This window comes from Ammospiza caudacuta, chromosome 18 (genome assembly GCF_027887145.1).
Source record: "Ammospiza caudacuta isolate bAmmCau1 chromosome 18, bAmmCau1.pri, whole genome shotgun sequence".
NCBI lineage: Eukaryota > Metazoa > Chordata > Aves > Passeriformes > Passerellidae > Ammospiza > Ammospiza caudacuta.
In genome coordinates, this window is record NC_080610.1 from 15,802,225 (window position 1) to 15,828,770 (window position 26,546).

The following is a 26,546-nucleotide window of genomic DNA, read 5'->3' on the forward strand; positions in this document are numbered from 1 at the left end:
AATAGCTTTTGGTGTGTTCAAAAAAAAAAATTTAAAAAGACAAAGGGAAAAAAAGGGAGAAAGTTGTCCTGTTCAAAGCTGTACTTGCAGCATCAAATTGAATTGAACAAAAATCCTGATTAAGCCTCCCAATTTGTATGCGAAGATCTTTTGGGTTCCTTGCTGCTGGGGCACAGACAGGGAAGGGAGAAGGATGATGTTGCATCACCCCAACTTTGTTTGCAGGAGGCTTTTTGGGGCTCTCCTGGGATCTCACTGAGCCACAGCAGCTCCAGGTACTCCTCAGTCATGCCCAGCCAGCTGGGAGCCCATCACCTCCTCGAGCAGCTCCGTGGGCCAGCAGAGGCAGGCAGTGGCATCTGTGTGGCAGGCACATCTGCCTGGGAGGGAGAAGTTCAAGGGGAGGCTGAAGCAGCACGAGTTCACCAGTGTGGCTGGGGTCATTCCTCTCAAAGCCTTCATTGAGGGAAGGAGAAACCCAGCATTATCCCGGCCTGCAGAAGGGCACCTCTCTGCTCTCCTCCCCTCTGTGACCCTCCTGCCATGGGGCCAGCATTAAGGAATGGCAGCTAATTAGCAGGCGAGTCTCTGTCCATCCCAACATCCCAGTATCCCTCTGCTGGTCTCCTGAAGGCACAGCTGCACCCCAACATGAGGACTTCCTTTCTCTGGTCTTAATTGAGCATGTGCAATAATTTCTCTTCCACTGCATCACAAGCTGCAGGAGACCCCGGAACAGAAGTGGCCATTCAAATTGCATTTTCAGAGGGGGTGTTTGAAACAGTCTGGGGGTGGGAGGGATGGCTGCCTTGCACAGGTCATAGTTGTGGTTTGTTCATGAAAACAGTTTAAGAGGTAAAATCAGCAGGAAAATGAGTGAACGAAACAACTTTTTTGCATTTCAGCTGGTAAGAATAGACACTTCAAGCTTTCATTCATAAAAAATTAATTAGAAAGAACCTGGACATTCTTCAAATAAGCTCGTAGCTGAACAGAGATGGAGTTTATTTATATGTGAATGTCTCTCCTTGGAAATTCATCAAGAGAGAGCAAGACAGAATATTTGAAAAAAAATATTTAAAGGCATAATCAAAGCTGGCCACAGGTGGGCTTCCAGCAGGAATTGCTGTCCAGTGGTGGGAGCGGCAGTGAGACATAGGGGGCTCAGTGTTCTGTGGGTGTCACCACAACATGCTGGGGCTGGTGCCATGTCCCAGTGGGTTCCTGAGTATCCACTTTTGCTCTTCTGGTTCATTCTTAGCACTTCATTTCCTATCTCTTTGTCTCCCTGGGATTTCTTAACCCACCATTCCCATGATTTCTTGTTTTTTCTCTAATCCTAGATGAAGCCACCCTGGAGCTAATGAAGACCCCTCGCTGTTCTCTGCCTGACCTCACCATTGAAGCGACCAGGAGGAAGCGATTTGCCCAGGCTGTCACCAAGTGGAGCAAAAGGAACTTGTCCTGGAGGTAGGAATTCATCTATCCCTGCTGAAATCTTGCAGCAAAAGACCAATTTCACCGTCACCTTTGTTAAATATGGCTTTGAGATGAGTTTTAGGGTGATGGTTAAAACATGTCCCTATGGCCTCCCAAGATCCCATAGACTACTTACTTTAATTCTTCTCCTGACAGTCTCAGCAGTGACTTCTTGGACCCACTTGGCACTGCCTGAGAATGATACAGATTTGGCTGTGAGCCTTTTGCTGGTTTGCAATTGTTGTTAGAGCATCTTTTTTCTTGAGTTCATTAGTTCTGTGCTGTCTCAGGCAGCTGCCAAGCCTGGAGCTTCTTCTCTTGCCCCGCCCAAGTCCCAGGGCAGGACAATTTTCGGGGTAATAAACTCACTCTTTTTTCTCCTAATCCTTGCCACAGGCAAGTATTTTTCCCTCAGTGCCAGGATCCCTCTGCACCCGTGACACACAGAAGTTCAGGTCCAGCTTTCAGAAATATGCTGCAGGTCAGGGATGGCAAGCAAACTGATCTCTGTCCCATTAAGATTTGTGCTTTTTGGGACTCATTTTTCCTCCCTCAAATACCGTGTGCTGCAGTGATTTTTCCTCTAAGAACAGTGTGCAGCAAGAGATGCTTGTACCGTTCTGAAAACACATGTGGATCTTATGAAAAGTTCTCCTTATTAATAATGTTTTTCTTTGATCCTGGCATAGCCCCTAGAGAGAGTCCTCTTCCCACTGCAGTAACAAATCTCAACTTGGCTGTTGGTGTCAACACCTGTTGAAACTTAGCAGAGATTTGGTCTCTGTTCCAGCAGATTCCTGTGAGACTTAATTTTGAGAAATAATAAACATAATTCAGCTTCAGTAAGAAACAACTTTGGTTCATAGATGGCTTCATGTCGTGAAGTGACCCATTATAAAAACTCAACCTGTCTTGCTGTTGCCCAGGCCTGACTTTATGGGGAAAGAGGAAGAACTTCACATTTCAGAAAGGAGAAAATCCTTTGTGGGTGAAAAGAAAACCTGCCCTGGTGTTCTGGGGCTGCCAGAACCAGTGCAAGGGCACGGCTTGCGCACAGTCTGACCGCAGCAGCTCCTGACAAACCTGAATGACATCCCATGGCTGGGCAGCAGGGTCAGGGAATTGGCACTGCAGGTGCCATCAGGACTTTGGATGTGCTGACACAGTATCCCCAGTTCCAGGCTGGACAGAAATGTGGAGGTGAAATGTGGTCTGGCTGTTCTGGTGGATGCAGCCCTGGGATATTCCCTGCCTCCTACCCCCCTTGGAAACTGATGCTGCAGCAAGGATTGGCATAAAAAGGGGTTGAGGTCTGAGACAATATTATGTGTAAGGCATAAAAAAATCCATCTCCTGACAATGTAATTTCTGCTTTTTATTCTTTGATCCTTTCAAAAATCTTGTCTTTTGTCCAAGAAAGGGCTGTATTTTACAATGGTAGGTTGTAGCCAGCAGAACACTGCAGCATTACAGAAACTCCAATGTAGTATTTATATCCAACACTTGAGACTAAACTGGCTTTTTGGAAACTGCCTGAAAGTCAGCCAATAGAGACATAGAAGTTTTACTCGCTTACCTTTTACACATTGTTTGAAGATTTTAAAAGGGGAAACCATAACTAAATGCTACTCAGAATGGATTTAAAAGTTGAAGAAAAACCTGAACAATTGCAAGGCTGTAATAAACAGGTAAGCAGAGCTGTAGGAAAGGAGGGCATCAAAACAGGCACATGCACTGATTGAGAAGGCAGTTTTGGGCAAACAAAATGGTATAGGTATACAGCTCATTCATATTTCTTCTTTTTACCTTTGAGTACAACCAACCTATGGGACTGGAGGGCCCAAGGAGCAAAACTATACAGGTTGCATCCTGCACAGCTCACAGTACAGTCTTGTAGCATCCAATTACTGCATCAGAAATAGATGGTTTTCTGTGCCTCATCTCTATGTAGAGTTTCCAGGATATTACAGCATATAAATTTTCTTTTCACAGGATTGTTTTTGTTATTATTGTATTTTCCCTGCGCTTTCCCCAGGTGCCAAGGCAGCTGCTGAGAGAGTGGTATGCTGCCAGCATCAGCGCCAGAGCTGCCCACAGCCACTTCCCCTCATGCTTGCAGCCTTGTTTTTCACTTGTAGATTTTGCTTTATTACTTCTGGTTACACCCCACAGAAGGGGAGTTCATAGCTGGCACATCTCCATTTCTTCCCAGTGCTTGCTGTTTCCCCGCAGTCCTGGGAAGTGCAGCAGCAGGGCCATGCCCCATCTCCGCATGCTTTGAGGTCCCTGGGGAAAGAGCAGCCATGGAAGCTCAGCTTTTAAAATTGCCCACTTCTTTCCTTTCAGTGCTGAACTGAGCTGGCTTTCATCTGTCTGTAGTTAAGGACTACTCCCTTGTGCCATCTCATCAGAGTTGCAGTCTTTGACACTGGTGCTCAGGCCATGGACTGCCGGAGTGGGAGCAGAGCCCACTGGCAGAGAAGCAGTGACACCAGTGAGTCAGTGCCCACCACTGGCTGTGCTGTGATTGCCATGGCCTGAGCCCAGATGTGGATTTACTCAGGCGTGGAGGGGTGGCAGTCTAGAGGAAGGTGGCATAACTCTCAGTTCTGCACTCCAATCCCCACAACGGTCCTGATCCTTCTGCTTTCTTCCTTTAATCAGTAGCATCCTGCCATGGGGACCTCCCATCCAAACCGAACACTTTTGGTTGATAGTCTAACTGCTGGGAGAGGGTCGATGGAGGGTTCCAACACCCGCTGTTTTCCTCCTACAGACAATGGCAGTGTTGCAGCACTGGATCAGGGCTTCTGCGCCGTGGATGGTTCTGGGCAGCTGGAAAAGCATCTTTGCCAAGGCAGCAAGCATCTACCCTTTCAACTATCCCCTCTTCCTTCCCCTTCCAAGAAAAATCAGTGTGGGTTTATCAAGCACTCTTTAGCTTGCTGTGTTTGGTAGTTCTCTGCATTTATTTTATTTGGCCATAGTTTCAGGGCTGGGAAAGTGGGAGAGTGCTTTAATTAACAAGCTATTGATTTCTCATCCATCACTGATACTCTCCCACTTTTGTCTTTTGGAGGACAAAACTAATAAGGAAATCAGAAATCAAAATAGGTGTGGGTGCCCCTCAATGGCAAACAGAGGCAGATCAGTTCTCTCTAGTCTCTACTTATTAATCATTATACATACAAAGTCTGCTTGGGATGGGTCAAGCAAAGGAGGTGACTCAGGGGACACATGAAGGATTGGCAGCGCTGTGTGAGAGTCAGCATTCATTTGTCTGCATGGCAATGCTGCTGCCTGGCTGAGCACTAAATGCAGAGGGGATATTTTTCTCCTTGGTATCCCAGTTGTGTCCCTCAACACCACATCCTGCTCGGCGGCTGCCAGTTCCAGTGTTGTGGTTGATGTTCCCTCCTGCAGCCCCATCTGCCACAGGGATAGACACTCCTCAGGACGTGCCAGAGTGTGATTTGCAGCGGGATGTCACTGAGCCTACAGCTTGGGGCAGTGTTGGTGGGGTGGCTGAAGGAACTGAGCAGTCCAGTTGTCATCACCCTCCCTCTGGCTGGCAGAGGCTGTCTGGAACAGAGAGCTTTCTCTCCAATTATTCACATTAGGCTTTGATCTGAGTTCTGTAAGAGGAATCTCAGAAGGGATTTACATCCAAGAAGAAGGAGTTCTTCTCTTCACTGGAAACCTAAACACCATTTACTATTACTACTATTACTAGTAATAATAATTTAAGGTAGGAGGAAGGTTTTTTATCTGCATGCTGTTAGAAATGTGCTTCCTTTTCAGTGGAATTGGGTGATGCAAGGCCAACAAACATCCTATCATCATAATAGTCTTTTCCTAATCTCATTGAAAACAATTAGCAGAGTTCCAGCAATCAAATCAGATGCTGAATTAAAAAACCCTGATGGGATTCTCTTAAAACATGACAGTGATAATGAATCAAGGATAAGGGACTTTCTACTTACACCTGCAGCATATGAATAAAATGTGGATCACCTCAGAGGTGTAGGACTTTTTGGAAGAAGTAAAATAGGTATTGATTCTGTTTCTGCCTTAATCTGATGCTTCTGGAGTCAGATCTTGGGATGAATATTAATAATATTTGTTTCTTTGGACAGGGCTTTTTATCCACCATCCTATTAAAGGGAGATATGATTTATTATCCTCATTCTACAGCTGGAAAGAAAAGGAAAGGAAAATAGCTCACATGGTGAGCAGGGCTTGGGAAGGAAAGAGCAGATAATGTCCCTAAATGTGACTCTGTGCCTTAGGCACTATGATCCTGGAGAAAGGTCATAATTCCTAGGCTAAACATGGTGTGTGTTACACGTATAATGACTTAGTAGAAATTAAAGCAGCGAAGGGTTTACCTAAGTCCTGAGGAGTGTTATGAAAGATGAAGATAGTTAGTTAATGACTATCTGGAATCCAGGTGGCCTTTATCTCTGTACTATAGAGGATTACATCTGGGCATAATCTCTTCTATAAATTAAAAATTGCCTTGAAAACTGTATTTTCTAATCACATGCTAATACTCTTTGTACCTCTGTGCTGTCTCCTTTACAAATGTGTTTTCTTTGAAGTCCTACAATCATCTGGTGTTACATGCATGTAACTCATTTAGATTAGTCAATAAGGCTTTTCTTTGCCCAAAGAGTCAAGGGATAGCAAAGGAAAAGGTACGAACGATTTTTTCTCATTTGGCTGTGATGTGTTTTTCCTGATTCATCCACTCATTCCCACTGTCTCAAGGATGAGCATCCCAAGTGCTTCAGAGGAACTGCTAGTGAGATTTCTGCTTATTTTCATAAGCCCCTTTTTCCTCAATCAGAGATTCAACCCTGACTAGTTTTGCCCTGGCCCAAAGGTGGTGCCTGCTTTGGGCTGCCTGTCTCTTGAGGGTGTGGGATGTGTTCACAACCTCAGCAAGCAAGTTGCTCTCTACTTTTCACACCCATGCTGTCTCCCAGCACTCAGATCGCTATTCAGGAAGAGCTCGAGTGGTGTGACTTCCCCTTCTGATGCTTGTAATTATCTCATGAAGTGTAGTCAGGTCATCACTGCCCGTTGGAGATGGGAAGTAGTGTGGTACCGAGTGATGCTGTCACAGCCGTGTTATGTAGCAGGGTAAGTGATGTGGTCATAATTGTTGCTTCAGCCTTTAAAAATCTGTCAAACCATGAAAACACTTCGGCTGGTGTGCTGGTGCACAAAGAAGAAAGTGTCTGTTATTACAGGGGTAAAGCTGGCCAGAAGGCATCCAAACAGGCTTTTGTCAATAATTACTCAAGCAACAGTACATTTGCTTGGAAAGCGTGTATATTTTTGTCAAAATCGCCAATCAAAGATTATGTAAATATACTCCTTTAGAAGCCAAGGTTCCTTGTAGCATCTTTGTCTTTTCATCTCTTCTATTAAATCAACAATATTAGGGATTCTTTTTCAAAGTTGGGTTATACGTTGACTTTTCAATGGGAAACATTGACTTTTATTCTATTCCAGCTCAGCCCAAAACTGCAAAAAGCTCTGAAGTCCTCACTGTGGCTCTGAGGCACCAGGCATCTGCAGAGCCGGTTCTGATTGTTCTTGGAGATCTTTCATGCTACTGACCCATCCTCTTTTTTGCCCTTTTTGTTTCAGAGTTCGCACCTTCCCAAAAGAGTCCCACTTGGGCCACGACACTGTCCGAGCCCTGATGTACTATGCCCTGAAGGTCTGGAGTGACATCACTCCGCTGAATTTCCATGAAGTGGCCGGAAACAACGCTGACATCCAGATAGACTTCTCCAAAGCAGATCACAATGATGGCTATCCCTTTGACGGGCCTGGTGGGACGGTGGCACATGCTTTCTTCCCCGGAGACCATCACACAGCAGGGGACACTCATTTTGACGATGATGAATATTGGACCTTCCGATCATCAGGTAGGTCAGGGTGGGAGAGCAGCAGCCAAGCACGAGGGCTCACAATTTTCTCTTCTGCTCGGGTGGCTGGAGTGGTTTAGCCTCTGCCACACCTTCACCCTAGGCTTCAGGATCCCTGAAGTCATCTGATTCCTCTTGCTAACAAAATCAACCCAGGCAGTGTTGAGGACACTCTTATGTTCCTGGATGCCTCAATGGCATCTCCATTTTTCTCCTTATCCTGCCAGAAATTGCAGAGCTCCCCATCGCCCAACCACAGTCCCCATCTCTTCTGAGACCTGGAAGGTTGCAGGCTGGGTATGCGGCTGCTGGAGCTCTTGGATGGGGACTGCATTCTCTGACTTTGACACCCTTTGGGTGTCTTCACTGCCACGTGTCCCAGTTCCGTATTTTTAAAGTATACTGTTAGCTGACCTACATATAAAGGGCTCTGTATTGTCCTGGGAAAAAGGCCTAGTTTCTTCCTGCCATCTCCTGTCTATTACCTAGCATCAGGATGGTTACAAGTTGCAGTTCTTTTCTTTTTTATCTTCATCCATCTGGCCAAAGCAGAATTTCAGTTAGCAGAGGGAATATCAGAGGCAAGTGTTCCTCAGTTGCAAAACCATCTGTGGGGATCAGGTCCCAAGCCTTTGTGTCAGGCGTGTTTTGACAGATTGTCTTCTCTGCAGCCACCAGCTGCTAATTTATTTCTCATTCCACCTCCTCCACCAGCCTCCTAGTGGGATCCTGCTGCCTCAGCTTAATGACTTTGTTTAAACCTGTCTTCTCTGAAACAAGCTAATACAAGCCCACCAGCTGACCTGTCATCCATCCCCCTGAGTGTTCATGGGCAGAAGGGTTCACCAAGAGTGCTGGAAGAGGTCTTGAGATGAAGGTTAAAGGTCTGGACAGGCTTATCCTTGAGAATTATACCTGCTTCTTGTTTCATGCTCCTTGTTTCATGTTTCTAGCCCCAACTGATGGCTCTTATTAGGAAGGAAAAAAAAAGCAGCAGTTTTGATCTGCAGACATACAGGGCAGAGACAAGCACTGTGGTCAGTAGCTTGCCAGAGGGAATGTGGTAGTGATGGAGTCAGTTTTGCAGCTAGTGGTTGGGAGTGCTCATTGTGAAACAAACTCCAATGAAGGAGCGAGCTCAGAGCCAGCGCTGCCACAGCGCTGCCCCTCTGAGCTCCACCAAGAGATGAGCCTGCCAGCGAAAATCTGCCCTCTATTTTGAAGATCTTGGAGCTATCTGAGCTTCATCTTTTATTTATTTTGTTCTCTCTACTGATTCAAAAACAACAACTTGGTAGGTGATATAAAAATATCCCCAAGGTTGTCATTCTGGCATTAAAATGTCAGAGAGCATATGTCTTGTTCTCTCTTAGTGCCAGGGAAAACAGCACAGGTTATAAAAATCTCACCTGGTTACAGACCCTGTAAATAATAGTCATGAAGGAAAAGGCAAAATTCCGCAAAAACTATCTCCTCCCTGCTCTGGCACCCTGAGCCTGGTGAGGAGCACTAAGGACTAGGCAGCATCAGCTACTTTTGTGCAAAAAAGTAGCCATCTCAGATGGCAAAGAAGCCATCTCTTTTGTCTCCAGTCATTCTCAGGGAATGTGACTCTCCCCTGAGCTCCACAGGGATCTTTCCAATTCACTGCTTCTTTATCACAATACTTGACATCATGATCTTTATAAGAACCACACTTAAAATCATTGCTGTCCTCTGGTATCTCTCTGCAGGACATTGCTGTGCAGAGAGGGGCAGAAATTACATGGACATGCGGTCCAGCCTGTCTAGAGCTGGGTTGTGGGAATGCACCAAGCAGTCTCAGTCCCATACAGCTGGGAGCAGCTCCTCCTTTGCTTTGGTAGCAGTGGCGTAGGTTTGGAAACGAGCATTAACCCTTTACGTGAGTGTCTCAGGCTCTGGAGATAGGATTGGTCTGTATGTGGGTGTGGTGTGAGGCACTGAGGGTCAGATTGCAAGTAAGGAAATTTGGGGAAAGAGAATATAGTAGTGATAGCCCAGACTGAAGGAAAAAAGTCATCAAAGCCTTGAGGTATTGATGTTCAACAGTGTCCCCCTAACGCCCATTGTGGCATGTGAGGATCGAAGTGTTTGCCAAAGGCAGCAGACACAAGAGCTGCAGCACAGGATGTGTAACAGGAGAAGATGGTAAATCCTCTAAAAATAAGTTGGACACAGTCAGCTACTTGTGTCAGGGTACCAGTGAGATGAGCAGGTTGGTGGTCAGTAAGCAGATGAACATTCCTGCACTTGTGTGCATACAGGATAGCTGAGGGGTGGATTTGGCCGGGGCAGGGAAAGCCCTGCGGGCAGGCAGGCACTGCCGGCACTCCCCAGCTCCTCGGCTTATGTCTTGGCTCATTGTCACAGGATGTGACAAGCTCCTGGCTGGTGGCTGCAGAAATCTGATATTTTGGGCAATGCAAAGGCTGTGTCAGCAGCTGCAGCAGGCATGAGATGCAGGGAGTGACTGCTCTGGCTCAGCTTCTCTAGTGCCACTCAGCAAATGGTTCTGATGTGGTTGCTGTCTCAGCCCTTTTTTTTCTCAGGTGCCGACAGTGATTTGGAAATAAGAGGGGTGATACCCAGACTGGTGTAGGCTGAAGTCTTGCTTTCCATATTCATATGATCCACCCCATTCCCTAACTGGAAAAAAATTTTTTTTTTGAACTTGACCTATTCCAAAGCTCTTCTTTCCAGTTTATTCAAGATAAACCTACACTTTCTCTTACTGCCCCTGTAGCCCACCCAAATCCTCCAATTACTCTCAGCACTTAGTGACCATTATTTCATTTTATCCTTATCTCCAGACACTCATGGGATGGACCTATTTGCTGTAGCTGTCCATGAGTTTGGCCATGCCATTGGCTTGACCCACATCTCTGCCATGGAGTCTATCATGAGACCCTACTACCAAGGTCCAGTGGGAGACCCTCTGAGGTACGACCTGCCTTACGAGGACAAAGTCCGAATCTGGCAACTCTATGGTAAGTTTGTGTCCCTCAACTGGCTACACCCTGTTCCTGCCATGGTAGGACACATTGGAATAGCTGTTCTCTGGGGTGAATGGTGCTGGTAGGAAGGATGGTGTTCCCTATTACTCCTTTTTTTCTACACAGGAGTCAGGGAATCTGTGTCCCCCACAGCCAAGCCTGAAGTAAGCAAAACAGGTGATCATCCAATCCTACCAGAGCTGCCAGAGAACCGCTCCACTGTCCCGTAAGTCAAATTCTTCCTTTCCTGCAAAGGATGTGTAGTACTGAAGCTCTGCTTCATCCATATCTTTCCTGCTCACTTTGTCTTTGGTATTTCTCTCTGGATATTTTGCTAAAACTCAGATTTTTTTATTCATATTAGTGGAAAGTTGTCACCGTCACCCTTAGGTAAATTCATCCTTGCTGGAATTTTAAACAAACTTCCTCTGCAGTATCCTGAATTGCAGAAGTATAACTTACCTAAATTGTTCCACAGTGAGCAACTGCCTAATGTACCCGAGGGAGTGAATATTGGAACAAGTGGACTGATAGTCTGACTCCAATGCAGGTTAACATTGGCAAAGGGCTGCTTACATGTGTCATCAAGCAACCAGCATGGCCTCGTTAAGGGAAGTGCAAGACATAGCTCATTAATAAATGTTGACCAAGACAGCAGGACAGTTAAGAGAAGAAGGGACACCGAACAAAAAGGCAGGAGGTGATGGTCACACATTTTTGCCAGACACTAAAAGCCCCCCAGTTGAGAGCAGCAGAGATGCAGCAGGTCACCTTCACCTCGTGCGCCTTTTGTTTGAACATGCTGAATGCCATTAGTTACATTTCTCCGCATGTAGCTTCTAAAGGCGCTTGTCCACCAGGCTCCTTATGGCCATGTTTAGACCTAGATATAAGAGAGCCTTTCTCCCTGCTGTTGTAAGAGGCCACCATCTCATACCAGCAGCAGGAGCAGCAGGAAACTTGCTCACGTCATCCCCTTGTTCCTGCCTTGTATTCTGGGAGACTGGATGGGGTTTGCCTCCACATCTGTCATTTTGTGGTCAAAGAGCAAAGAAGCTGGTGCTGGCAGCCCAGCACAATTTTTCTATCCGCAGAATAGATTCACGCTTCCTTGTCATCCACAGGAGCTTTTCCATGCGTGTTCACTGCATGCTCTCCTTGTTCCTCCATCATTATTTCTTATGTGGGCTTTGCGGCTCTCTCAGTTCTTCATACTCTGTGCCTTCCCCACCCACCTTGTTAAAGCAGCTCAATATCTCTGCTGCCACTTGCCAGGTGGCTTTCACCAGGTAGATTTCACTGGACATCACGTAGCTCCTCCAGGTCCCTCTGTTTAAGCTCAGCTGCTTTCTGCTTTGCAGCTCAGTCACCTCTCACTAGCACTTGGGAGCTTAGCCCTGGAGCAGTGGCATCCTGAGCTGCTGGAGTGAGAGGCTGCTTGGCTGATTTCCATGTCCTGCTGCCCTGGGGTAGCTGGCCGAGCCACACCGTGCCACTGGGAGCAGGAAGCCAGCTCTCACCAACTACATGAGCTGGTGAATGTAGAGCATGTCCTCGCTTGACTCCCAGCAATGGCTTCCGGTGGCTCAGGGTTGTCAGCCCAAGCTGTCTTCAGACTGAGGTTTGCCCGAGCTTGCCTTGGAAATCCTTGTGCACATGGCTGGGCTTGAACATGAGGTGTGACAGATGGGCACAGCCTGTAGTCTTCTCCAGGAGCAGGGGGGATTCAGTCTGTGGGGTAGCAGGCATCGGGGGGGACACAGCCCCTCACTGCCTACCCGGGAATCTCTCCACAGGCTCAGGCGGGACGTGCCCAACAGGTGTAGCACGCACTTCGATGCAGTGGCCCAGATCCGGGGAGAGGCTTTCTTCTTCAAAGGTGAGCACCAGGGGTCTGTGCCACCCTGTGGTGGCTTTGATGTGGCGGCAGCAGAGGCAGGACAGTGTGGAATAGGCTGGAGTGGGTGGTGAGGATGAGCTGGCTGGGGTTTGTGGGCTGCTCCCACATACCCAGGGAGGCATCTCATACCTGAATGTGGGTCCAGACTGGTGACAATCCAGCGCAGCAGTTTTTACTCTGATCCATCACACTGGACTGTCCGCTGAAGGACTAAAATCTGATCATTGTGCTCCCAAAAAGTCAAAATCGAGCTCGAACCAAGGATAAGCAGAGCAGCAACACTCCACTGCTTTCCTCCTGGATAGCTCCAGCCTTCCTTTCCTCCCATGCTTCGCCTTCCCTAATTTTGCTTGCCGTACATCTCTCAAAGACAGTATGTACATAAATGAGGACCATCTGGTTTTGTGGCAGCGAATGCTTGCTGGCACTGTGTTCCCAGGATGCCCAACTGTTGATGAGGATCCCATCGGTACCTTCTCAGCTGAGCAGAGCCTCTGTAGGCTGGGCTCTCTGGGCTTGCTTTCTCACATTTCCAAGATGTAAAAATGCCTGTGGGTGTTTCTTTGCATCCCTAGCCACCATTTGGCCACCCCAAAGCCATCCACCAGGTAAGCAGAAGCATTTTCTCCAGGGATGAGCAGCAGCGTCCTGGCATCTGGGTATCACAGCGTGAGCCTTGGGTCGCAAGCAAGAACAGCAAAAGGGCTTCAGAGAATTTGGTGTTGCCTGTGCCCTGAGGGAAGCACAATATGGGGACTGTTCCACAACATTATTTGTTCAGATGCCAGCTCCAAAAAGCCACAGCTAAGAAGGGAAACTCAAAGACATGAACTGGTGTCAGGATAAATGGCTGGCTGTCCCTCGGAGGGGAAAAACTGATGAAGTAAAGAGAAATCCATCTCTGTGTCTATTTTTGGATATATTTATTGCAGGCCAAAAAGCAGATGTAAAGAGCACAGGCTCAGTGGATACCAGCTGCATGTATGCCTCCAGCACTTTACTCGCAGCCTCCATTGTTGCCCCCCGAACCGTCCTGTGCCCCAAGGAGAGGGGATGTCACCTCTGGGGCAGAGTAAATAATCTCCAGTGCTGAGCTTTGTCCCTCGATAGGCATTTTATTCTGAGCTGGTCCTGCTGGTTTCCTAGATGGAAAGAAGCCACTGCAAAGGTCCCAGGACTGGAGCTCCCCAGACCTCATAGGCTTGTTGTTTTGAAGGCAACAGTGTGTTCTTTGCTCTTTGAAATCACCGCTTGCTTTGATGCAGGTGCCTCACCACAGACTCCCGAAGTTTTTGACACCTTTGGCCTGTGTGTGCATCTGCATGGTGTGTGCAGCAGTCTTGCCAAAGGCACCCAAAGTCTGAATAGCGTGGAACACGGCTGCTATCAAAATTAACTGAAATTAAAGAAAGCAATTGCCTCAACCTATCATGCATATCTTGGTGCAGCAGGACCTCACACTTGGTTTTTATTGTGTTCAGTTTTTCAGCTCAGAGGAAGGTTTAAATTGAGCTTTTTAACAAATATGGGGTTAGGATTTTGGTTTTTAGATTATTCCTGCATGCTAGTGGCAGCAGTTCTCCCATGGATCTGGCTTTGGCTGATGATCATCCATGCAACACCAGCACTTTTGGTGAGTAGGCTGGGCTATGGCAGATCATAAACCCAGGCAGACTGGGGCTGTCTTGTTCAGCATTCCTTGCTACTTAAGTGCTTTATTTTCTTTCTTCTTCCTGATAGCTTATAAAAACCCAACCAAAGTCACCAACAGCTCAGGCTATTTATTCCTGACTTTTGGGGTAGATGTAAGGTTTTCCTCCTGCAGCAGCTCACCTGCTGAGCCCATCACTTCCAAAGGGACAAAATGTCAGCAGTACTGAGGCTTCCTTTTGTGTCTCCAATGAGCCCAGGAAACTTGGAAGTTCAGATGTTGATCTGCTAAAGAATGAATTAAGTTGGGCTGTATTTCTTGCTAAAAAGGTGGAAATCTGACCTTGTCTAGTGCCTTGCTATTTACAGATGCAGAGATCATCTTTATTTAATTACAAATGTTTCCATTGATGTAAAATAGCCACCAAATTTGAATCTTTGGGATTTTTTATATTCTTTAAAGGATCTGTAACTATGGCAATTCCCACCATATTGGAATTTATTATTAATTAATGTTTCAGTAAGATAGAGCAAATACGCAAACTGGAGCAGAAGAACAAGAATGTTATATAAATCCTTATAATTAGAATAAAATTCCCTCTCTGGGAATGTTAAGGTGTTAGAATTCTGTGTCCTGCATTATTACCCTAAGACCTGATTTCCATAAAATTTTAAAAGCTGGTGTCACAATCTGCCAGCTCTGGAGAAAAATCTTGAGTGTGTGGGGCATAGAAATCTGAAGATGCATCTTTGTTTTCTATTGCTTTCATACAAGAAATTAATGCAAGACCAGATGCAAATAATGTGCAATAATTTCTAACAGGCAATAACAAATAAAAGACAAAGTTGAGAGTTGCCTCCTAAACATCTTGCTGTGGCTCACATCACTCCATGAAGCTCTTTGGAGAAAACACAGCATGAAATGTGCTGCAAAAAGGCTGAGAATCCTAGAGCCAACACAGAGTTGGGTTTGGAGTTCCCCCTGAAAACCATTAAGATTCCTCGGGAAATCCCATATAAGGCTCTTTCAGCAGGAAAAAGTTTGTCATCCTTCCCACAAAGGATAAATCTGTTTTCTTTTACACCATCCAAAATATTTCAGAAATCCCCGAAATACTCTTTCCTAGCCGGGGCAGTGCTGCTGCAGGTGTTGAAGTGCGTTTGCTGGTACCACCAGTACATTCATCCTGGAAGCTCCACAGAACTTCAGTCTCTGCTTAGTATCCTGCAGCTCTAGATGGTATCAAAGTCCTTAACTGCCTCCTTCCCCACCACAAGCCTTCCAGATCTATTCACATGTTGTCCTCCTCCTTTATTTTCTCAATCCTTTTCTTCATTACAAAACAACCCATCTGGTATTTCTGTGTTTCACTGTAACATACCAGACATTTCCAAACATAAAAGCAGCTGGACTGTGTGCAGGAAGTTGTGGCTGCTTCAGGAGAGGAGGAATAGGGATGTTTTTTTGGAAGTTCTTGCTTAAGGCTGTCGGTGCCTGGTCCCACCAGCTTGCAGGAGGTCCTGAGCAGAGAGGGAGGGAGGAGACGGAAGGCTCCTCTCTCCTGCCCCGGGCTCAGCGGCCACACTGTGGCCAGGAGTATAACAGCTCCAGCACAATGTCCAGAGGATTATTTTCATCCAAAAAAGAAAGGGATTTCTTCTAATGACTGCTAGAAAAAGAAAGCAGTCACAGCTGCTGCTGGAAAGCAGGATGGCTCTAAATCATGGCTCCCATCTCACACGCTTTGCTTCCTGCTGCTGCTACCCACCTGACACTCACCCCCCAGGGAAGGTGGGGTTGAGTGTGGTTCAGTAATGTCCAGTCTGTCCCTCCAGGCAAGTACTTCTGGAGACTGACTCGCAATAAGCACTTGGTCTCCCTCCAGCCGGCTCAGATTCACCGTTTCTGGCGGGGCTTGCCGCTCAACCTGGAGAGCCTAGATGCAGTCTACGAGAGAACCAGCGACCACAAGATTGTCTTCTTCAAAGGTGAGAGCAAACATGGTGCTGGAGGTATAGAATGTGTTGCTAGGCAGGAGACACCAGTGCCACATGTTAAGCATCTCAAGTGCCAGTCTGAATCCTGTTGTGCATGAGCAAGGCCAGAAGAAATGTGCTGGCAGGGAGGGCAAGCAAAAGTTAATGGTCACGTTCCCCAGAAACTGAGGGAAATGTCATATTAGATAAAGTTCAGCCAAATGTAGCAGAAATCTTTTCAAGAGCTTTTCAAGAATGAAACACAAGACAAAACCACCCCTACACATGCTCAAAGGTGGTGTGTTCCTCCTTTGACCTTTTCTCTTTTCAGTATGTGTTGCTGAGAAAAGAAATTAGTCAGAGAGGAAATAGAAATGAAACTGAAGACCTTTGGCTTTAATAATTATATTTCTGTTACTGTGTTTTTTTCTTAAAATTAGTAGTATAATTCTCTCTTTTAATTTAAAAAAACTTGCAAGCTTTTATTTCAGAAGAGCTGGAGGAACAGTTTACCTCTTGGTTTCTATACAAATGTCTGAGTCCCCCACAGACCATCTACTTGTGCTGGTTAGACACCACCCATGCACTCAATGGCACCCAAGACCCTGGCAAGGCTCTTGTTTCACCAAGGCTGTGCACTTGAAGTGCTAAACACATCCCAGCTCTCCATTCTTCCTGTTTGGAAACTACTTTTTGTCTCCCGACCGTTCTGCTTGAAACATGGCGCAATTATCGGTTTGAGAAGTGCTGAACCAAGCACTTCTGGAAGCAATAATTTGCTTTCAGTTCCCCCAGCTAGGCCAGAGAGATGGCTCATGTCCCACACAAACCCCTAGGCTTGCAGAAGGTCTTTCCAAGTGCAGCTGACACCCTCCTGGGCCCCACATCTCTTCATGGAACAGCATATGGAAGGCTCTGCCACGTGTGTCCAGCTGCCTCAGGCAGCCTGCTCTGCTCTGCTTTCCCAGAGGAAATGGGGCCAGCTTAAGGGGTGTGCTACCCCTTATGCCTGGCTCTAGACCCTCCCAGTCAGGTCTGCAGACCACAGCGGTCCTCAGTCACTTCCTTCTCTCTCTGCTGGGGATGAACAGACAACCAACCAAGAGCACAGGTCCAGGGGCTCCTCTCAGCTGCCAAGGAGGCTGAAATTCCAGATGTGCCACGGCTGGCAACTTGTTCCAAGACATGCATTCTCTCTGTGTGTTAGTCCTGCCTAGTTCCCAACACAAACTCAGAATTTTCTTTCCAGCTATAAAATACGACTCATTCTCTCCCCGCAGCTCTATTTCATTGATCCCTGGACTGAAATCAAAGAACACAAATTACCTTGACCTCTAAGGTCCTGCTGCTGATACATGGGCATGCATTTAAGGGCCCCTTCAGATATTCTAGAAAACCAAGGGAGGAAAAAATCTGATCCTTAAAATAGGCTATGCAGTACCCAAAAGGGCACTGCAGGTTCCTAAATAGGTGTTGTAAAAGAAGACTATTCCAGTGGTTAGAGAGCTATGAAGAAATTGAGACATTTGGGTTAATTTGCTTGTTCCATCCTTCCCAAGGTCAGGCCAAGGGGGCAGCTGTGTAAGACCTTTGAAGACCGCTGAGCTGCTCGTATGGGATGTGTCCAGTCCCTGTGCATCCTCATAATGCACAGGTCTCTTGGCCCATCTGGCCTTAGAAAGATTTCTCCTCCAAAGTGGACCACACTTGGCTTCTCAGGAGCCAAATAGTCTGCAGAAAATGCCCAGTTTGCCCACAAAAGCTGCTTTGTTTCTTTGGATATCAGGCAGAAATCCAAGGGGCAGAAAACCAAATGCCTCCATCAAATACATAAAAGTGACAGCTCTATTGATGCTGTCAGTGTGTTCATATCCTGGGACAGTCATGCTTTCAGCAGCAAAGAGGGGCTATGTGCATGGACAGCCTAATTCAAAGAAGCAGCTGTTCAAAGCCAGACGTTCCCCAATGGGCTGACCCCTTCCTATTCCCATCCTTACATGCCCAGAGCTCAGCCCCGAGACTTTGTCACCACAGTAGATAACGAAACATTAGCTCAGCTCATCTGTGGGGAAATACTGGTTTAGGCTGTGCTTTTGAATGTGATTTTATTCTGTGCTTGTTTCCTTTCCACAGGAGACAGATACTGGGTCTTCAAAGATAACAATGTGGAAGAAGGGTACCCACGCCCCATTTCGGACTTTGGCCTGCCCCTGGGAGGAATCGACGCTGCTTTCTCCTGGGCTCACAATGACAAGACTTATTTCTTTAAGGACAATCTCTACTGGTGCTACGATGACCATGAGCGGAGGATGGATCCCGGCTATCCTTCAGAGGCCGTCCCGTGGAAGGGAATACCCAACCCTTTAGATGATGCCATGAGGTGGTCAGATGGTGAGTCCATATGGCAGTTTAAAAAAGCACAACAAAGAAAATCAGTGCTCTGTTGAGCTGTACTCCCTTCTACCCTGCCTGCCAACGCAAACGCTGAGCCCCTGATGGGATGTTCCTGGTGACTGGAAGCTGAACAGAGAGGTGTGATTCCAGCCAGAGCTCCCCATACTGCTCACCAGAGGACTTTGTAATTTTAAACAGGCACCAAAAATAAGGTGGGGGGATAATTACTGCACTTCATTAAAAGAACACAGTTGACATGCGATGTCACTGTTTTGCAGTGATTTTTATCCTAGTATGGGCTGATTTGGTCCTTGCTGTCATTGGATTTTTAGGTGCATATATGAGGATGCAGACAAAAAATACTTTTAAAGATGTTTACCCAGAGTTACAACTTATTTTCTGATGAGATTTCTCAATGGTTTCTTTCCCCTGAAAAGACCACAAAAATTTTGTCACAATCAGCTATTCGCTCACAACAAGGTGGTACTTCCAGGGTTTATTTACTGGTGACCTAACAGTGTAGTAGCAATCATTAAACCAGGCAGAGAGGAAGGCTACTTCCAGAGACTTTTCAGGCTGAATTTCCAAAGCTATTGAGAGTCACATTCCCATAGGTAGGAGTCCTCCTGAGCATGGGCCTGCTTAGAGAATTCACAGCCTCCCAGTTCAGAGTGGAAAACGTGCACCTGAAAGCAAAAGGTTCCCAGGGCTCTGTCAAGCTCCAGTTATTTTTCTGAGCCCAGGGTCAGCAGCACACACCTCAATTCATTAATGAATAGTGGGGTCTCCAGCTTTACCATGCCCGATTACAAGAAGGAGAGTAGTGCATGATGTGTCCAGCTGTAGGTTCACAGGGCCTCGACCCTACACACGCACTAGTACTGGCAGGCATAGCTGCTCCAGGACTCACCGCAGAAGAAGCAACAGCTCACCATCCACCTCCAACTGCTGGTGGCTCCTGGCTGAGGTGAGACATCCTGCGCAGGCACAGAGTTACCTTCCCTTCTGGAGCATCCCTCCTGCAGCGAGAGGGGATATTGACAACAAGCAGTGATATCTCATGCGCCTCTGCTCCCCGGGCCTCAGCTGGAGTGGGAACGCTCCTCTGCTGCTCCAAGTGCTCCTTTGACCTTTCTCTGGGATGCCATCCACCGCCACTCACCTCATGTTTGGGTTTTGGTCTCTTTGCAGGTGCAAGTTACTTCTTCAAGGGCAAGGAGTACTGGAAGGTGCTGGACAGTGATCTGGAGGTGCAACCCGGGTACCCACAGTCCATCGCCAGGGACTGGCTGGTGTGCAGCGACATGCAGGCTGATGCCCCTGAGGCAGCCGGGAGCAGCAGGACTGGGGCACGCTCCAGGCCGGGACAGCACGACGAGAGCCGCTCGAAGAACCGTTACGAGGTCTGCTCCTGCACCTCAGGCACCCCATCCCTGCGCCCTCACCCCATACCTGAGAGACTGACTGCCAGCTTCGTGCTGGCTGTGTGGACAGCAGCACTGGTCTGTGTGGCCCTCTGACGGCTCATCTCACCAGCAGGACAACACCATGGTGCTCCGGGATACAGCTCCGTGATTGCTAACTGTTGCAAGCAGAAAAAAAACATTCCTAAGAACATGCTAGTGAAGGGTTTGAATTCTCCATGAGAAATGAACAGTGATTTTGTTTGGGGATTTTCTTTCTTCTTAATTTGAGTTTAAAGGTGTAATAACAGAGTTGAGTTCTGCATCTTCTTATTCCCCCATCCAGTTAAAGATAAGAGCAGCCTTATATTGAATTTAGAGATGTGTTGCTCTGGATGTTTAAACACAGCAAACAAGGGAGGGGAGAGCTCCCAGGATGAAGTGGGGACAGAAGAGATGCTGCTGCGATAGATGGCGACAGAAAGGCAGCTGGCAGGAGGTAGTAGTTGTGTGCTGAGACATTGTACACATCCCATTGGATGTACACTAGAAGAAACTGTGACTCCACTAAGATTAACTGCAAGGTGATCATTATTTACTGTCAAGCCTGCTGTAGTCACTGGTGTCTGGGTAACCTGTATCAGTTTCTATCCGTCAGAAACACCTTTGCCTTTCAGAAGGTGCTGCAGCTTATCTTTGTATTCAAGTCATTGTAATTTAACAATTTCTCTAATAAACCTTGGCCGCCTACATGGAGATCTCCCAGTCCTGTGCCAGATCAAGCCTGATACCTGCAGCAAGGTACTGTCACCTGAGGCTCATAGCAGCCTTCCCTGTGGATGAGGGTAGTGCAGCCAAATGAGATGCAGTTACAACCACTGCCTCAGACTAAGCTGTGCACACAAATTCCTGGTCTCACAGAAATCCTGTGTTGGGTTGGCCCTATGTTTTGGAAGGAATCAAGATTGCATTTGTTCGTGACTCTCCCATACCTGGCCGTGCTGCACACGATGGGCCAGAGCAGGGAAGATCATGTGCAGTCAGCTCAAATTCCTTTTGATGCTCCTGACAGGAGTTTGGAATGGCAGAAGCCAGGGTCAAGTGCTGCCTTAGGATGCACCTGTTTGTATTTATTCCTCACTCTTTATCAATTTTCTGTGGTATGATCTGGGCATTTGAGAGTCCTTGAAAATAGTGAGTGAAAACTTGGATGAGATGTCAAAGAAGCCAGGGCCCTCAAGTCTGCTGTTGTCAAAGTGCTGTTGTCATGGGTGGAGACCAGTAGGACACAGTCTTCTCTGCCCTGCTTCTGCAAAGCTCCCGCACAAATGTCTTTTGCTGCCCTGCCGAGGCCAGCTTCTCAAGGAGACATGGAGCAGACAGTGTCACTGCAGGACCCAAAGCTGCTCCAGTGACCCTGGTGCTAGGTGTAACACAAAGCCCTCTGTGGCACAGCAGGAAAGGCAGGATAAGTGCACAATTGCATCCTGACAGAAAGAGGGGATCATCTTGAGTTTCCCTCTGCTATTTGCATTTTTGAGTAGTCCCAAGCACTCACAGGTGTGCTATAACATGATTTTATGGGTCATGACTCAATGAAACATCCCAGTAAATCACTGAATAGCCTTTAAAAACATACAAGCAAAAAATCTCAGGCATACAGCTCCGTCTGCTGTGTGAAGCTGCCTCTATTGTTCAGAGCAGCTCCCCATCCCACCTCTGCCAGTCAAGCGAAGCAGAGGTTGCTGGGGCTGTGGGAGATGTGAAGTTCGTTTGATTGATTCCCTTTGCATTTCTTTCTCTTCAGTCATGAAGACACAGATTTTAGGCCTTTACTCTAAACATCAGTATGTTACAGATTCCTCTTGGAGCTGTAGCCAAGTAGCAGATGACACCCTCTCTCCAGTCCTGGAGTACTCAATTGTTCATCTGTTGAGCTTGGAAGAGACACGCTGGACATGAAATTGCAGGGAAGCTACACTTGCAGTAGCAGTTGGAAGGAAAAGCAGTGGAAACTGGTCACTGTCTGCTCATTCCCCAAGCTTCCCTCAATCCTCTGGAGCTCCAGGTCACTAGACATCAGCTTTGCTTTTCCAGCGATTTTGCTGAAGGGTTTCTAAATGTGGTGGTGGGCTTTGCTGCAGCTGGAATTTGTATCTATTTCAGGAAGCGTCACATAGTATATCCTGCTATTTAATAGATCCCCTGCTAGGTTACTTGTGGTGGAAGAAGCTAAATGAAACCAGGAGACTGAACTTGGGTGCACCAAACCCCTGCCAATCACAGGTTTTCAAATAACAAACCCACAGTTTACAACAATGTTAAAAGCCCAGCCTACAAAAATACCAAACTCCCAGGCAAAAAAAAAACTAAAAGCGTGGCCTACAAAAATACCAAACAAACCTGCCTATAAAAAAACTGCATTTCAAAATACCAGAACAACCTAGTTTCAAAATAATAGGAAACCAAATTTCAAGGTACCAAACCAACTCTCAGGGGGGTTAAGGGTGACATACAGGAGCTGAGGGCTGGGGGGCAGAGGGACGGGTTGAGGGGTAAAGGGAGAGGGCTTGAGGGCTGGACAGTCCAGTGGAGATCAGGGGTACAGGGTACAGCTGTACCACCCCTCACCCCAGCCCTAACCTCAGCCTGACCAGCCCCCCCTAAAAACAGCCTTTTCCCCCAACAGCAGCACATCAACCCTAAGAGTGAGACCAGACAGCAACCTGTGTCAGTCCCTCTCCAAAGCCCCCAGACCCTCCAGAGCACTCCCAGAAAGGAGAGGGGTTATTAGGAGAAAAAGGGTTTAGAAAAAAGGGAAAAAGCTTCATTTTCCATTACTTTTTGTGTTCAAACTGGGAGGGACTCTGCTTCCCCTGGAATTTTAATGGTCTCAATTGAAAGAATCTCTGCCTTTTCTATGCTGTTAGGGGTGTTAATCGATGGGGAGTTCCCATTTTCCATTATTTTCCAGTTTAAATAGAAGGGAAAAACCTTGACAGTGTTTCTTATGGGTTTGAATTAAGGGTAGCCACCCCCTTTTTGTTGTCCTGAAGCCTAAATTGAGGGAGAAGGCCAGCTATCCTTCCATCCTAAGGGTATGAACTGAAGGAAAAATCCCTCGTTTTTCATCACTGGAGACATTTAAAGTGTGGAAAGCCCCTCTTTTCCCAATACTTAAGGAGAGCAAATTAAATAGCAGAAACTATGTATTTGTCACTGCATTACCTTCAGTAGAGGTAACTGCCCCATTTCCTCTTTTTAAGGAGGTCACTTGAAGGAAGCTCTGCCTTTTTCAGCATTTTAAGGGTTTAAAACTACATTTCAGGGCACTTCTTTCTGTGCTGTAGGACCAAGTATCTCAGAGAAGGATGAGCCTGGCATGCACTTAACCCTAACACTGCCCGGGAGGCTTTTATCTTTCTTATTTTTACTTATAATGTAGATGGCCAAAATTAGAGGTCCCAAGGAGACTTAGACTATTCATATCATTAGTATTCTTCTCCACCCAGCTTAATCACATGGGAAGTACTACTTAGTAGCCGCTAAGGAATAGTTACATAAGTTAACAGCCAATCACCGAATTTATCTAGTTATGCTGCCTAAACAAAAAGTTTGATTTCTTACCAGTTTCCTTCACTTGTGCTCCAAGTAGTTGTTGTAAAAAAGAAAGCGCTGTTATTTTTCTGAAGAGTTTTTTTCTATAACAAGCCCTTCACTCCCCTTCAATTCAAGTCAGAGGGGCCAAACAGCTGCAGCTGCTCTGAGGGCTTTTATACCTGGTGGGAATCGCCCCCTCCCTTTTCCCGGGTGCCATGGGAATGAGAGGCGGGCACAATCAGGGGTATATTAACCCCAGCCTTGGCCGAGGGGCTTCATTCCCTCTCTGGGATGTGCTGGGGTAAGAACTCTCCTCTCATTTCAGTGAAGAGGCCCTTTCAGCTTATCTCAGCTTTTTTTCAGCGGGTGTTTCTGGGCATCTAAAGAACAGAAGCTTTGAAGATTCTGTGAAGTAAACAGCATGGAATAGAAAGCGTATTTATGTTCATGATTTTGGGTTTTGTATTTAGGGGTGGTAAAGTGCATTTGTAATTTCTGGTTTAGGTATTGTTTTGTTTCGTAATTTTTTTTAGAAGGAGTGCAGCTTCCAGAGATTCCTGGTTGTGTCAAGTACCATGCTTTTTTCAGCAGATTCGTCTTGTCGCAAGAGGGATCTGCCCAGTGTCAAGGATGATGTTTGAGATGGAGGCTTTAGGTGAGTTGAGGATTGTGATTAGGAGAGGGAGGGTGAGCAGGTATACAGTTAGGAATTATTGTGGGTGGGGGGAGTTTGAAGGTAGCAGGGTGGAAAAGGATGTTTATTTGAGGACCCCCACCTAAGGCTTCTCAGAAGCCTAGCAGAGGTATTCCCATGTCCTACAGCACACAAGGTTATCTACTGCACTCATAGGAATGCCATTCAACTTTGCCTTTCTCTAACCCAGGTGCCACCACTAATGAAGGCCACCGCCTGGGAATCGGGATGAAGCTGGAGCCTGAAGGAGCCAGGCACACTCAGGAGAGGGCAAGTAGCTGCCTTGCTGGGATTAGGCCCACATAACTCTGAACTCACACTTTGGTTTTGGTTTTCTTTATTGTAGCTGACCAGAGGCTAACAGGTGATCATGGGGCCCTCCGAGGCAGACTCATTGCAGGTGCAACATGGATTCCCATCACCTATCATCCAAAAGATAAGTCGGGGGCCACGGCCTGGAGATGGGAGAGTAGCAGGTTGGGAATCCCTGGGACAGATTTAAAAATTGGCATGTATGTAAGCATGTCGCCTTATATTGTGTGTACTTACACTCTATGTGGACTTGCACTGTATGCATCAGCTTATATTGTGTGTACTTACACTGTACCACTTATGATCGCAGCTGCCCTGCCCTGGCACGTAGTCACAGTTAGGTAGAACAGTTATAACAACTTTACTGTTCATCTGTCTTTCGTGGGATTTTGGGTAGAAAATTTATCAGTCCAGAGTGGGGACAAGTCCTAGCTGTCAGCCACCTGTTGACCCTTCCTGTTGTCTCACAGGTCCTCGTGGCTGCTGTTTTCCCCAGGATCTGCCATTTACCTCAAGGAGCGGATGCCAGAAGATGTGTCAAAGCACCTTCTTCAACATCTCAGGTAAGGGCCACAGTGAGCATGTAAGTGGAAGGAGTATGTGTGAGAGCACGTGGCTGTGTCTGTCTGCTCGTCTCTGTGTGTGTGAGCGCATGCTGACTGGATTTAACCTTGTGTGTGTGACTTTTGCTTTCCAGGTTTTGCAACTCCTTGTTAAATTTAGAATAAAAAATCCCCAGCTGCCTTCCACCCTGGCTGATTTTTTTTTTTTGGTCCCGGCCAAGTAAAAACCCAGAAAAATACCACAAGATAGGCTAGAAAAGAACCAAAAAACCAAGAAAAAAACCCCAATATGGGTGAGAATACCGAGAAAAAAACCCCCAAGATGGGCAAGAAAAAAATGCAGAAAACACCCACAGAAAACCAAGAAAAAAACCCCAGGATGGGCAAGAAGAATCCCAGAAAAACAATGCTACATGGACCAGAAAAAAACCAGGAAAAACCAGAAAAAAAAACGGAAAAAAAAGGGAAAAAAATCCCAAGATGGGCAAGGAAAAAAACCCCCCCAAAAAAAACCACAAGATGGGCAAGGAGAAGATCCACAAAAAACCCAGAAAAATCACAGAAAAACCCCCAAGAAGGGCAAGAAAAAACCCAGAAAACACCCACAGAAAACCAAGGAAAAAACCCCAAGATGGGTGAGAAAACTCCCAGGAAAAAAAACCAAGATGGACCAGAAAAAACCCTTAAAAAACCAAGGCAAAAAAAAAAAAAAAAAAACGGAAAAAACCCCAAGGATAGGCAAGAATACTCCAGAAAAAAACCTCAGAAAAAATCCGCAAGAAGGGCAAGAAAAAACCCAGAAAAAAACACAAAAAAAACCCCCAAGATGGGCAAGAAGAAATCTGGAACAAACACCCCAAGACTGGCAAGAAAAAACGCCAAGATGGGCAAGAAAAAACTGACGTAAAACCGGCCACAAAGCGCGACTGTCGTAAAAGGTGCCGTAAAGCGCGACTGTCGTAAAAGGTGCCGTAAAGCGCGACTGTCGTAAAACCGGCCGTAAAGCGCGACTGTCGTAAAATCGGCCGTAAAGCGCGACTGTCGTAAAAGGTGCCGTAAAGCGCGACTGTCGTAAAAGGTGCCGTAAAGCGCGACTGTCGTAAAAGGTGCCGTAAAGCGCGACTGTCGTAAAACCGGCCGTAAAGCGCGACTGTCGTAAAAGGTGCCGTAAAGCGCGACTGTCGTAAAAGGTGCCGTAAAGCGCGACTGTCGTAAAAGGTGCCGTAAAGCGCGACTGTCGTAAAAGGTGCCGTAAAGCGCGACTGTCGTAAAAGGTGCCGTAAAGCGCGACTGTCGTAAAATCGGCCGTAAAGCGCGACTGTCGTAAAACCGGCCGTAAAGCGCGACTGTCGTAAAAGGTGCCGTAAAGCGCGACTGTCGTAAAAGGTGCCGTAAAGCGCGACTGTCGTAAAAGGTGCCGTAAAGCGCGACTGTCGTAAAAGGTGCCGTAAAGCGCGACTGTCGTAAAAGGTGCCGTAAAGCGCGACTGTCGTAAAACCGGCCGTAAAGCGCGACTGTCGTAAAACCGGCCGTAAAGCGCGACTGTCGTAAAAGGTGCCGTAAAGCGCGACTGTCGTAAAAGGTGCCGTAAAGCGCGACTGTCGTAAAAGGTGCCGTA

The 26,546-nt window shown here is 46.8% G+C and overlaps 1 protein-coding gene across 1 annotated transcript in view; it reads left to right on the forward strand.

The window, feature by feature from the left end:
* The window catches only part of MMP17 (matrix metallopeptidase 17), a 48,956-nt gene extending 28,496 nt beyond the window's left edge, over positions 1-20,460 (forward strand). Inside the window, exons 3-10 of the mRNA XM_058816839.1 lie at positions 1,344-1,470; positions 7,138-7,421; positions 10,253-10,429; positions 10,562-10,661; positions 12,232-12,314; positions 15,822-15,974; positions 18,096-18,353; positions 19,548-20,460. Of these exons, the coding sequence (XP_058672822.1) occupies positions 1,344-1,470; positions 7,138-7,421; positions 10,253-10,429; positions 10,562-10,661; positions 12,232-12,314; positions 15,822-15,974; positions 18,096-18,353; positions 19,548-19,876 (1,511 nt within the window). The 3' untranslated portion in view covers positions 19,877-20,460. The remainder of the gene's footprint in view (positions 1-1,343; positions 1,471-7,137; positions 7,422-10,252; positions 10,430-10,561; positions 10,662-12,231; positions 12,315-15,821; positions 15,975-18,095; positions 18,354-19,547) is intronic.
* The last annotated feature ends 6,086 nt before the right edge of the window (positions 20,461-26,546 follow it).